General features: G+C 36.5%; 2 protein-coding genes across 2 annotated transcripts; one reads left to right on the top strand and one right to left on the bottom strand.

Annotated features, from left to right (window-relative positions):
- Positions 1-1745: 1745 nt before the first annotated feature.
- On the top strand, positions 1746-3623 carry LOC125193671 (peroxisomal 2,4-dienoyl-CoA reductase [(3E)-enoyl-CoA-producing]-like). The gene is made up of 5 exons (XM_048091512.2): positions 1746-2009; positions 2098-2257; positions 2482-2651; positions 2724-2946; positions 3318-3623. Exons 1-5 carry the CDS (start codon positions 1824-1826, stop codon positions 3470-3472), a joined length of 894 nt encoding a protein of 297 aa, XP_047947469.1. The 5' UTR covers positions 1746-1823; the 3' UTR covers positions 3473-3623.
- A 30-nt stretch (positions 3624-3653) lies between these two features.
- Positions 3654-12113, bottom strand: FTSH12 (FTSH protease 12). Its single transcript, XM_048091511.2, has 19 exons — positions 11565-12113; positions 11253-11437; positions 10389-10615; positions 9803-10080; positions 9307-9384; positions 8980-9222; positions 8751-8891; positions 8496-8663; positions 7754-7866; positions 6572-6788; positions 6359-6430; positions 5574-5693; positions 5375-5491; positions 5119-5295; positions 4848-4967; positions 4670-4744; positions 4374-4481; positions 4173-4253; positions 3654-4018 (listed from the first exon to the last, which is right to left on the bottom strand). Exons 1-19 carry the CDS (start codon positions 11937-11939, stop codon positions 3941-3943), a joined length of 2973 nt encoding a protein of 990 aa, XP_047947468.1. The 5' UTR covers positions 11940-12113; the 3' UTR covers positions 3654-3940.
- Between the last annotated feature and the right edge of the window lie 600 nt (positions 12114-12713).

Genomic DNA, 12713 nt, shown 5'->3' with positions numbered 1-12713 from the left:
AGTCATGACAACCGAACGTCACCTAGGAGTACAATTTTTATTGTCATAAATACACTCTCGCAACATAAATTTTCCATCACCATATTCACTATATTTATTATTCCATCCGTCCCTTAAATTTTAGCTCATTTTGACCGGACACGGATTTGAAGAAATATAATACTATACTAAAAAGTGAGTTGAAAAGCTAGTAAAATGTGATCAATTTTATAATAAAGTGTGAGTAGGAATGAGTTAGTGGAACATGAGGTCCATTACCAAAAATGGTAAAAAGTGAAATGAGACAAATTTTGTGAGATTGACGAAAATAGAAAAATAGAACAAACTTTCAGAGACGAAGAGGTAGATTATAATAGTCAACTAAGTAAAAGTTAATGGTTGCTTATGTTGGATTAATTTTGAAAAGATTTGTCTTTAGCCATGAACAATTGTAGCGTGTTGTTAGATGAATGAGGTTGATTTTAGTTAATGATGAGGTTGATGAAGTTTTATTCTTAATTAGATGCTGTTGGTGTGTCTTTTCAATCTTTGTACACATTCAAAAGATTTTAGTCAACATTTATGGATTAGTAGTATTTTTTTTTGTTTTCCGTTTTCGATGCATGATAATTTAACACTCCTTTACATTCCATCTTACATTCCATCTGTCCGCGAATGTTTAAGCAGTCGTATTACAAAAATCTGAACAACCATTTAAAAAGTTTTTTTATTCAATACTTTCAACTTAATTTAATAAAAATAATTACATGTTTCATACAAAATATTTTACTTTTATTTCTATTTAATACAAAAAGTATTAAGTTTACATATTTCATACAAAAAGTTATATTAGTGTTTTAAATTAATACATTCCATTAAATATTTTAAATACCGTTAATTAGTTTATAATTTATCCAACTTATCATCATAATAAAAGCATAATTAGATATTTAATACAATTAATCACTCTAGAAAGATAGCAGTCAATATCAATTCTTCCAGCAATTGATCGTCGTTTAAAAAAATTCTGTCTCCCAGTATACTTTATTTTTTATTGTATTATTTATAGAACACAATATAAAATAAATCCATATTTCATCTTTACAAAATGGCTAATTTGAACTTCAAACAGTCAATAAGTCAATATTTAATTTTTTTTAAAAATATTCAATATCTTCTTAGTTGTATTCTCCATTGTTATATGAAAAAGTTTTGACAATAAAATGCAATTCACTAATTTGATGGTGAAGAATGGTGATTTTTTTTCTCTCTGTATTCATTTTTGTGAGTAATAAAAATAACTATGTTTGAAATAATTAATGGAAAATTTTAATTAAAATTTTTTTGTACAAATTTGAAACATTGATGAAATTTTTTATATGTTCATGTAATTGGAAGTAACGGTGTTAGTAGGAACTTAGCGGAATATATTAATTTAAAATATTAATATAATTTTTTTTGTATGAAATATGTAAACTTAATACATTTTGTACTAAATTGAAACAAATGTAAAATATTTTGTATAAACATGTAATTACCCCTAATTTAATACGACGCTCATTACAGAAATGGGTGCAATAAATTTGTAGTTTATATTAGGCTTAGTATAGCTACAGTGAAGCTACTGTAGTAAAATCAGTCCTTGTTTATGATTTCCAACCATTTCAAGAAAATTTAAAATCAGGATTAATCGAAGCATTGAATACGACGTATACCCAACCATCGAAAGATCCTAATTTGATCATATAGAAGGAGGGCCCAGATTGAACATAGGGCTGGCAAATAATCGTCACTGCCGATTGACCAAACTTTTATTCTCTCCGCTTTCAACAATCGCCGCAGAAATGGAGTCTCCGTTCAACTCTAACGTCCTCAGAGGCAAGGTAGCTCTGCTCACCGGCGGCGGCTCCGGTATCGGCTTCGAGATCTCCACCCAGTTCGGCAAGCACGGCGCCTCCGTCGCCATCATGGGCCGCCGCAGGAATGTCCTCGACGGCGCCGTTTCTGCCCTCACCGCCCTCGGCATCCCCGTATTCTTCTAAACCCCTAATTGTGTTTATCATGATCAGCTGCTTTTTCGATTCTGTTGTCAATTTTGGTGTGTGATTTTGCTGCTAGGCGATTGGATTTGAAGGGGATGTGAGGAAATTGGAAGATGCGAAGAGAGTGGTGGAGGCAACGGTAGGGCATTTTGGGAGGCTTGATATCTTGGTCAATGCTGCTGCTGGAAATTTTCTAGCTGCAGCTGAAGATCTCTCTCCCAATGGCTTTAAAACAGGTTACTTTTCTATTATAATCAGTTGAAATTGATTGAAAGGAGGTGATGAATACTAACTAGAGGAACAAATTCAAATTTTAGTGTGTTGACCTAGTAATAGTGTGGTTAATGCCGAGGTTAAAGGTCTTGGGTTTGAGTCGGTGAGGTTTGAGTCCACCGTGATGCCACACTTAAATTTTGTCGCCCATGAAAAAAGACTTGATCTTTACTTGTATAATCAACAGTTATGGATATTGATACTGTTGGGACATTCACAATGTGTCACGAAGCACTCAAGTATCTCAAGAAAGACGGGCATGGGAAGGCCGTGCCTACTGGAGGCGTGATTTTGAACATCAGCGCCACTCTGCACTACACGGCATCCTGGTATCAGATCCATGTGTCTGCAGCCAAGGTTTGTGGTTTGATGCTTGTGGTGAAGATGATTGGATCGTTGTAGTTTGAGTTAATTTGCTGTTGTGGCCAGGCTGGTGTTGATGCATTGACGAGAAATTTGGCACTGGAATGGGGCACCGATTATGATATAAGGGTTAATGGGATTGCACCGGGTCCTATAGGAGATACGGCTGGCATGAGTAAACTTCAGCCTGATGAAATTACTTACAATGCAAGGGAATCTACGCCTCTCTACAAACTTGGAGAGAAATGGGATATTGCCATGGCTGCTGTCTACCTTGCCTCAGATGCTGGTAACCTTTTGTCTATTCTCATATTGCTGTGAGCTATATCATGCTATGCTATGTTTCCAATACACTGTTCAGCGCTTGCTTTCATAGATCAATAGAAATGTGCTATAGCAGAACTTAGTTATGAGTTATCTTGCCTTGACTATACTGATTTGATGTATCACTTGCAACACATTTCACCCAGTGGCATCCTGTTACCTTAGTTCACACTAGTTTGAGTTTTGAAAAGCTTTGGTGTAGCACATTTGATGAAGCAATGTGTCGATACTCCAATAACCCTCATGATTCAGCAGCTAGTGTATTTAGGTTTTAGGGTTTAACTCCATTAATATCTTCTTTTTTCCCTTATCTAATGATAACTGTTGTTTGTCAAGGTAAATACATCAATGGGAGCATTCTGCCTGTAGATGGAGGATTGTGGTTGAGCAGGCCTCGTTATCTGGCTAAAGATGACGTGAAGAAGGTTTCTCGATCTGTGGAGAAAAGATCTCGTGCTGCCCCAACTGGCCTCCCAACGAGCAAGCTGTAGCTCAAGTCCTCATACATTGCATAAGTTATGTGCTTAAATTATATCATATCAATTGTCAAATTCCACATGTTAGATTAACAACTTCATCTGCTTATATTAAAAGAGAGGATTGCATTATCATCTATGCAAGCAAAGTGATTTTTTCTATTTATTTATGTTTGCACATAATACAAGGAAGCTCTGTTCAAAAATGGAACCCTTTTCAGATATAACCAAAAAATTATGTGAACTGCACTTGCGTAACTGCATCAGCTGGATTCACACCTACATTACACCCCAATCGAGAAACTGAAGGTGCAAAATATTCGTAAAATTACAGTTTCTGTGTTGTGCCCTGCCAGGGCTGGCTGCTGCTATCAACTATCTACTCGATATCATGTGTCAACATCTTTCAGCCGTCTGATTTCATCAGAGAGAAAATATGATTGCGCTCGTTGAATTGAAGAAGCATGTCGTTCCTGCAAGAGTTCAACATCTGTGCAGCGGAGCAGGATATATATCCAGGGGTTGAAACCTAAGGCGGTCATTATGCGGTAAGGGTCCATCCTGTTCAACAACAACGTGATTCGGATTAAAATCAAATTTATAAGGACTGCAAGAAACATAACCGGAGAGATGATATCAAGGCAGCAATGGCTGCAGGCCTATATTATTATCATCTAATTAAGATGGAATAATGTTAAGTAGTAGAAAGGCACACCTCATCCAAGTTAATCTGGTATGGTTTCACAAAATCTTCAAACATAATCGGTGACAATCCTTTTATTCTTTCTTCTACTTCCTGTGAAAGAAACAGTGAGAATTAGAGCAGATAGTGATATGCAGAGAAGAACTGAGGCACTCGCGTAGTCAAGGGAAATAATTTTGTAATTGTCATCAGTGAAAAAGGACCATATCTTACCAATCCAGTTATCCTTGAACGTTCGACCAGTTCTTGGGTTATGATATCTAATATGTGCCGGTTCTCCCTCAGGCCCTTCATAGCAAGTTCTTCAGTCTCATCAATGTACTGTTGTAACAATGAATCCATTATCACATTACTACTATAAGTAGGTCGAACAATTAAGTTTGTAACCTATATGTGAGCTAAAAAACGATAGTGCGACAAGTGTTGTAGTAGGCAGCAGTCGTAAAGCAACACATTGCATATAGTTTTCATACGACCAAATTAAATATTCCAAGGCTTAGTGAAGTTACCCTTGTTAACTCCCTTGTGAAAAGCTCAGAAACTTCAACTGACATTTTTGCAGGGACTACATGAGGGTCATCCCACTAATACGAAGAAAGTAAGAAAATTATTGTTAGAGAATAAACATTTAAATTAAAAGAGCCACAACATATACTTTGTATTTCACCATTATGAAGTAAATTATACCCTGTATCTTATAATTTCACCATCTGAGTTATCTGGTCGATCAACGAGCCCAATTCTTCTTGTCAATGCAGTGAGCCCTAGCCTGGGATTTCTTGGGCTAATTACCATTTCTCGAGCAATCTGAAAGAGACGCAGTAACAATACATCAGCAATGCAATCACCATATACAACACTTGCAATGGTGAAGACAATAATGAATTTCCTATTTCTCCTTTCCACTACGGAGTTGGGTAAATAGTTGATGGTAAGGTTCAGCACCCATTCATGTTACCTTGGTAATTTTCTCGAGATCATCTCTTCCTCCATCAGTAATGTCATCACCATATACAATGCGCTCAGCACAACGCCCACCATGAGCAACCACCATTTGCATTTGCAGGTACCCAAAGGTGGTATAACCCTGATCTACCGTGTCTTCCCTAGGATAAAAGACAGACACAGCAGTCTCCTGCTCAAGCAGACAAACAGTTGAAATCCATTAGATACATATCCAAATAAAAAAGTTATGTCCACATATTACACAATACCTTTCCACCAGGTAGCAGCTGAGAAAATGCATGCCAGTCGAATCGAGGAAATAAGTGAGCTAATAGTATGTGACCAGCTTCATGCACTGCCAAAAGCCTCCTCTTTTCTAGAGATACCTATAGAAGTGTTTGGGTAATATCACAGATATGAAAGAAAATATATAAAATAGCAGTCTTCAATACTCTAAAGAAGCCGTACACTTTGTTCACATTTCTGCTGCTCTTCTTCTGTGAGTAGCACACCCATCCCCTCAAGTAGCTGCTTGTCCAAGACATCAACAATATCCTGTTGATAGATCTTCAAGTGTCCTTTCCTGACCTGCTTACACATATAACATTCAATAAGAAAAAATCTTACATCAAGGATCAAATAATTGCTAATAAAGCCTACAAAGCTAGTGGGCAAATTTGACATTAAATTCTGACGTGATCTATAATATGGGCGATGGGCACTGCATATTCTGTGACTTGATAATTGTAGTATGAGAATTGATTTGGATGCTTTACTAAAGTAATGAGTGATCTCAAACGTCAAATGCACTTGCAGTATAGCAACCAACAATAGAAAGAAAACCCAGACACAAAATGTGGTAGCTTTCAAGCTCGGGATGAATTAAGTAAACAAAACATGAAAAAGTATATACAAAATCCATTCATATCAACATCTTACCATGATCTGGACAAACATGGAAAGGTATAAACTATATAGAAAATCATCTTTGGCAAGTAGCATTTCAAACATAAAGAAGACTAAAGATAGATAAAGAGAAAGAATATATAGAAGTAGAACAATAACCTTTCTGCACAACCCCTAACTCAAAAAGGACAAAAGTCAAATTCAAAGAACAGTGCTTTGTATTTATTTCCATGATTCATTTCAGGGTTCATTGTGCGTAAGCCATATGAGTGAAGGCAACTCACAAGAAAACAGCCAAAAACACCGAATACATGTGCACTAGTAAATATCATAAGAAATAAACTTACAGACATTATTCCTGCTTCATTGACTAGATTTCGTATATCTGCTCCAGAGTAACCGACAGTGCGAAAGACGACCTACAGAGATGGTGAAAGAGTAACAAGAATTACATTTGAGCATGACTCATATACTTGATTGGGAAGTTCCTTCTAACCAATCAGTGATAAGAAAAAAGAAGAATCATACTTAAAAATGAGAATGCATTAAGCAGAAGCAACCTTTTCGAAATCAACATCTTCAGCAAGTTTTTTCCCAGCACTATGAACACCAAAGATTTGCACTCGTTGCTTTGCATCAGGTAGACCAATATGTACACGGCGGTCAATACGTCCAGCACGAACAAATTCTAAATCCAATTCATCTGGTCTATTAGTAGCACATATGAAAATAACAGCTTGCCGCAATGAAAATCTATCAACACCAGTTCTTTCTTTCCTGCAAACAATTTACTTATTCGTCATGCTTAAGAAACAGTAAAACTATGCCAATAAGAATAAAATAAGAGTGAATGACACTGAAAAAATTATAAATATAAAATATGAGCAGCAGTTTTAGATTCATAATAGACAAAAATCATTGGCCATATATGGCCTTAGAGGATGAGTATTGTTCCGAGACGACTCCTGTGTTCCAGGCAAATAGTCAGAGGTGATACTAAGTTAACAACAGTAGGGAGTAATAATGAAGGGAGATCATGATTTAGTAGAGACCTCTTGATTCTCACATTGTTTTGCCCCAGATCATTAATCATTTGAACACTTTACATTTTATATGGCAGGCTTACTGAAAATAGTGCTTGAAAGGAAATTAAATATTTGAATTATCAAGCATTTTTGAGTTGCCATGTCACACTGGGATCATGTATTACATATCTACATTTAACAAGAGGATTGAAATTGTCATATAAATATAATTGCAAAAACCATGAATTATCCAATTGCTTCCTATAACATTGACTATCAAAACAATCTAACCAAAAGCCATCAATATTTTGCCCTTCCATTTTCCTTCCACAGGCTCTCCAAACTAGCCTAGGGCATGCATGTTGCAGAACAAGGACCAATTGTGGCAAACTCTAAGCATATTGCATAATTTATGACAACATGTTACCCACACCATTTTGTTCTTTTATTCTAGCTATCTTGACTGAAAAAAGAAATTTTGTTATAGTCTTTGAAGTAGACATAAGAATCATTCTTTGTTGGGCAGCCAGACAAATTGTAGCATGAAATACTTGCTATTCTACTAACTCTTCCATTATTAACAGAAAATACATTAATAAGATGCAGAGAGAGTGGTGAGTGAGATTGATTCACTAGAATCCAAGGACTAGACCATATACCAACAGTAACCATGCCAATGAACTTTATGTACTTAGTATGCACATATTTATCACTTACTCTCCATCAAGCTGAGCAATTAGTGCTTCAAATGTTGCTCTTCTTCGTGGATCCTTCTTAGCATGTCTTCCGGCAATAGCATCTATCTCATCCACAAATACAAAAGAAGGAGCCTACAAAAAGGAGAGTGTCATAATGCACACTGTCTTCCAAAAACCAGCATGAGCTCATTGAATATTCTGTTAGCATGCCAGACCAGGCCCTAAAAGTTTTCCAAGGTAGTGCAAGATGACATGATTTAATGATTGAGGACAAAGACAGAGAATTCTAAGAGTAGTTCCAAGTGAAGATGTGGTTCCCTTCATGATTTAGTTGGAGATTCTTTGCTCCTCAAGGAATTCCGCAGAAGTAGCGCACAAAAGTAACATGACATAAAGTAGATTACAAAACTGAAAGCAAATTTCAAACAAGACTAGACCTGATCCTTTAGTTTTCATCCCTGGAAACTATAGAACAATATGCATTCATCATAATACAATCTAATATTTTTCTTGTTAAAAATGTACAATTTGCTCCATCTAATTATCGGAATACATACAGAACACTCAACCCATCTGTTATTCCTTTTAATTTATGGAAAGCTAAAACATTTAAATTTTGAATCCTGAAGCAATGATAGCAAAGCCACCCAAAAAATCTTGTTGAGCAGGTGTTCAGTGAAACTTATCTTTATACTGATACTATTACTCACGGTTAGTATCTCACAATATACAACAGAATGAGAGGATAGACAGACACTTACATTTCTTCTTGCTATTGAGAACAACTGATTGATTCTTGTAGCACCACTCTTCTCACTATCAGTAAATTCTGCACCAGAAGCAAAAACAAAGGGAAGTCCACTTTCCTTAGCCAGTGTCCTTGCAAACAGCGTTTTCCCTGTTCCTGGGGGTCCAGATAAAAGCACACCCTGCACGACAGCATAAACTACACCTTTAGTGTCTAATTCATGTTTCAGATATACTGTTTAATCATCTTTGAGATATTGTTAACTTACTCGAACAAATGCCACATCCTTTTCATAATATTGCATGGGATTTCCCATATATACCATCAATTCGTCCAGAAGATCCCAGACATCTCCTCCTAATACTACACTTTTGTACATGGATTTAGCTTCGCCAACTTCACCAACTGGCTGAGTAAAATGAAAAATATGTCACACATTACTCGGAAACTGGAAAAACCAAAGATTCACAAAATTAAAAAGAAGAATGAGCTCTCACCAACATGAAGTTTTCAGCATATGCCATATCAAAAAGCTGATTATATTTCTTATAAAGAAATCTATTTGTTGTAATATGAAGAAGCATCAGAGATTCCCTGATGAACCATAAGATTAGTATTCCAGGCAACAGTGCAAATACAACTTTCATAAAATAATGGATCTGCCGTTTCTGCAGAAGATCTACTTCAACTCCAGAACCTGATATCGCCTCAAACAAAAAGGGATCAAGCGGGATATCAACCTAAGACACATGATCAATAAATAAGCAAGTGTCCAGCCAAAGGAGAAAACCACTGTCAGAACATAAAGATGACACTATACTCACAATATATTCTAAAGGGAACCCTTCTTTCATGGTCACATACAACCGTTTTAGATCCTCTGTAAAGACGACTGCATCAACCTGAAAAAATGTGTATAAGTGTGTGTGTGTATATATATGTTGCACTAAGAATAATATGGCATATTTTGAACATTTTGAATCTTAGAATAGTGCCTTCTGAAATTTATGATTTTGATTTCTCTGTGATCAAGAACCATGCCAAATATGGTACAGTGACCGTGCCTCCATTTTACAACAACTATGTAAGGGACTTCCAATTAAAGGAATATATTGAAACATATGTGCTACCTGGCAGCATTATGCAAGGGATTTCATTTTGAGACTTTCAAAGCCACAATTAAAAGCCTATCCACAATGACTGTGCTCAGGATCTTACCGAATAATATAATCAGTCTGAATGATGGCACCATATTTACATATTGGGAGATTCCAACAAATCATGCATTAACGAGAAGGAAGAACAAAGGTATAATTGTACCTCAGAGGAATCAAGTTTTTGTAGGAAATAAGTGTAAGGAAGTTTTGGACGGTAGCGCCACCATCTTTTGGAGATCCACAACGCCCTTGTTCCTTGTTGGTTTTGGGCCTTCTCAACTACATCCTTGCGAAGGCTGTCCTCAACCTCCTTCATGTCAAATTCCACCGCATACTTGGAGTTTAATGAATTTAGTTGCTCAGCTAACTTCTCCTTCTGAAGAATTTCTTTCCACACTGCAAGTCTATCACGCCATGTTCCTCCAGTTACTTGATTCCTACCTGTCAGAAACTCCAATTAGAAAGACCATGGAAAAACACAGGCAATAAAACACTTGTATGCATAGTAGTCAGATTATACAGCATAACTCGAATCCATGCAAAAAAGTAATCCTCCTACAAACAGCAATACAAGCTCAACAATATTCCTGGGACTGGCAATCTTTGAGTCTTAAACTGGAAAGCTAAAAACAGTTCAGCTGATGGTAAAATTGATTATCAAATCCTGGAACCTAGAGTAGAGGAAAATTTTAAACCATACCATATGAAACCCAATCTCCATGAAACAAAAGAAATCACAAGAAACAAACCTGATAGACCCAAATCTGCCTGGAGAACCTGTTTGTCCTCACTGTTCAATGCTGAGTCCTGTTCTATTACTTTTTTTATGTTTTCTTGGGCCTTTTCTGCATCATCCTCCCATGCGTTCTCCCCAACAAAAGAAGTATCATGTACAAGTGTCCCATCAATTCCTTCAACAAACCTTTTGAGTTTCATACCTCTGGGAGTAGCTTTCCTCCATAAACCTTGCTTAAATCTACATGATCGAGATAAGGTATTATTGAGCAAGAAGAAAACGGTCCACCAATTTCATCCGGACCAAAGCAAAATTTTTGAAATTTATGTAGTTGTCCAAAGAAACAATGTTTCTTTTCTTTTCCTTGTTATAAGTAAGATTCATCTCATAGTGTGTCATTTAGGCAATTAAAGAAAAGTTTCTGTGAAATGGATTTCAGGGTTCGGGAATTCCTCAAATCTAGCCATCACTTGCAACAGCTTCATTCGTAACCAACCATGTGCATGCCAAGAACTTCTGCTATTAGCTTAAATTCTTAATACATAAACCTATTGGAATTGTAGCACACTTCCTATTTCAAGCCAACCTTAGAAGCTTAGAAAACTTGTGCAATGTTCCTTGTGATACAATCAGCAACCAAGGATTGAAGGAATAGTTCAGAAATTAAATAAAATAATATAATCACATCATTTGATCACCTAGTGAATCCTTATAACTAAAAAAAAGATGGCATTGCCTCATTCGTTCTATATCACATTTCTAGCATCAAGTATTCAACATTACATGCTGATACGATTTTACTAGTTTCCCACCGATTAAGAATAACACGGAGAATAATACAAGAAGCAGTAAAAAGTTAGATGAGGACACCACTTACTTTTTCAAATTAGTGGGTGTAGGCTCAGGAATTAATGCTTCCATGTACGCCTCAGCCAACTCCCTCTTCTCACGCTCAACAATAGGAGCTCGGACTGCTTTAAATATGCTTCGAAAGGAAAAAACAGCCACAAATACATATAACAGTAAAGCACCCAATCTTCTTGAATCCCAATTCTTTAAATCCTGAAAAACATAAAATCACTAGAATACTGAAACACATACACATACCCAATAAAGACTGGAATTGCAGCGCTAATTGCTAAACATTACTTCAACCCATCTTCATAGCTTATAGCACTAAAAATCATACCTTCCAACTTTCCATTTTATTCCAATTGATAAACTGAGGCAGCAGCTCAGAGTTCACACGCTCGACCTGTTCCTGCGTCTTCTGCGCCAAGTCCTTCGCCCTACCCGAATACTCATCTACTCGAACCTTCAAATCAAACCCGGTTTCCCTCTTCACCGACTCCCCCAAATTCTCAAAAAACCGCTGAGAACCGCGGCGAATGGACTGAGAAAGCCGCAGCCAGGAGAAACCATCTGGATCACTTGAAGAAGACGAAGAGGCTGAAACTATAAACCTCTTCCGCCGTGAAATTTTGAGCCTGTAATTTCCGTAAGGGGCGGAAAATGGGGCGGAGTGAAGAGCTGTTGGTCTCCATTGAACTGTGGCTATTTCCATAGCAAGAGAAAATCTCTCTTTTACAACTTAAGATATGTTTGATTTTGGAATTGCAGCTGAAATTTCTTCTTGTTTGCAGCAGTTCTCAGCTGCATTGAGCTATTGGCATATCGACACAAGGGAGAAGAAGAAGAAGCACCAGCTTGGGTTTTGCAAGGTTTTCTGATTTTATCTGTAAATTTTAAAAGCGCCAATTAGATTGTTATTTTAATACCTCTCATGTTGTTTTAATTATAAATAGACCCCCTGTATTCCATCTTGCTAGCATATTTGGCATCGTTGAATTTATTTATAATTAGTAGGAGTAGTACTATAATTGTGGAGTACTACATTTTCCTTTCAACGAATTCGCAACATGTATTCTCAACTTCAATTTATTCGTTGTACAGCCCAATTTTTTATCAATGTATATTATTACTACTATAACAAACAATAACAATAGAATAAAATCCATGGTAATTTTAGTTATTATATGACTATTTGTCCATAGGATTATATTAAAATGACAATCACAGTTAAAATGACAATGTCCCACCAATGAGAACCTCTAGAGTTAGGAGCAGGTTCAACATTAGCCTACAATGTGGCAGGCTTGCTTGCGTATACTAGACTGCTTGATTATTTCTGATTTCATATTGCAGATTGCTTGGAATCTTATGCCGAGTTGATTGTCTATGTATCACAGATTGCTTGCCTAGGTTGTCATTTTAATTATGGTGCTATCATAGTGCTCTGATTTTGTATCACAGATTGCTTGGAACTGAATTATTTGCC

The sequence above is a fragment of the Salvia hispanica genome, chromosome 4 (genome assembly GCF_029641045.1).
Source record: "Salvia hispanica isolate PSC_SH4W2 chromosome 4, Shi_PSC_v1, whole genome shotgun sequence".
In the NCBI taxonomy this organism is placed as follows: Eukaryota; Viridiplantae; Streptophyta; class Magnoliopsida; order Lamiales; family Lamiaceae; genus Salvia; species Salvia hispanica.
This window is presented reverse-complemented; position numbering and strand designations above follow the sequence as displayed.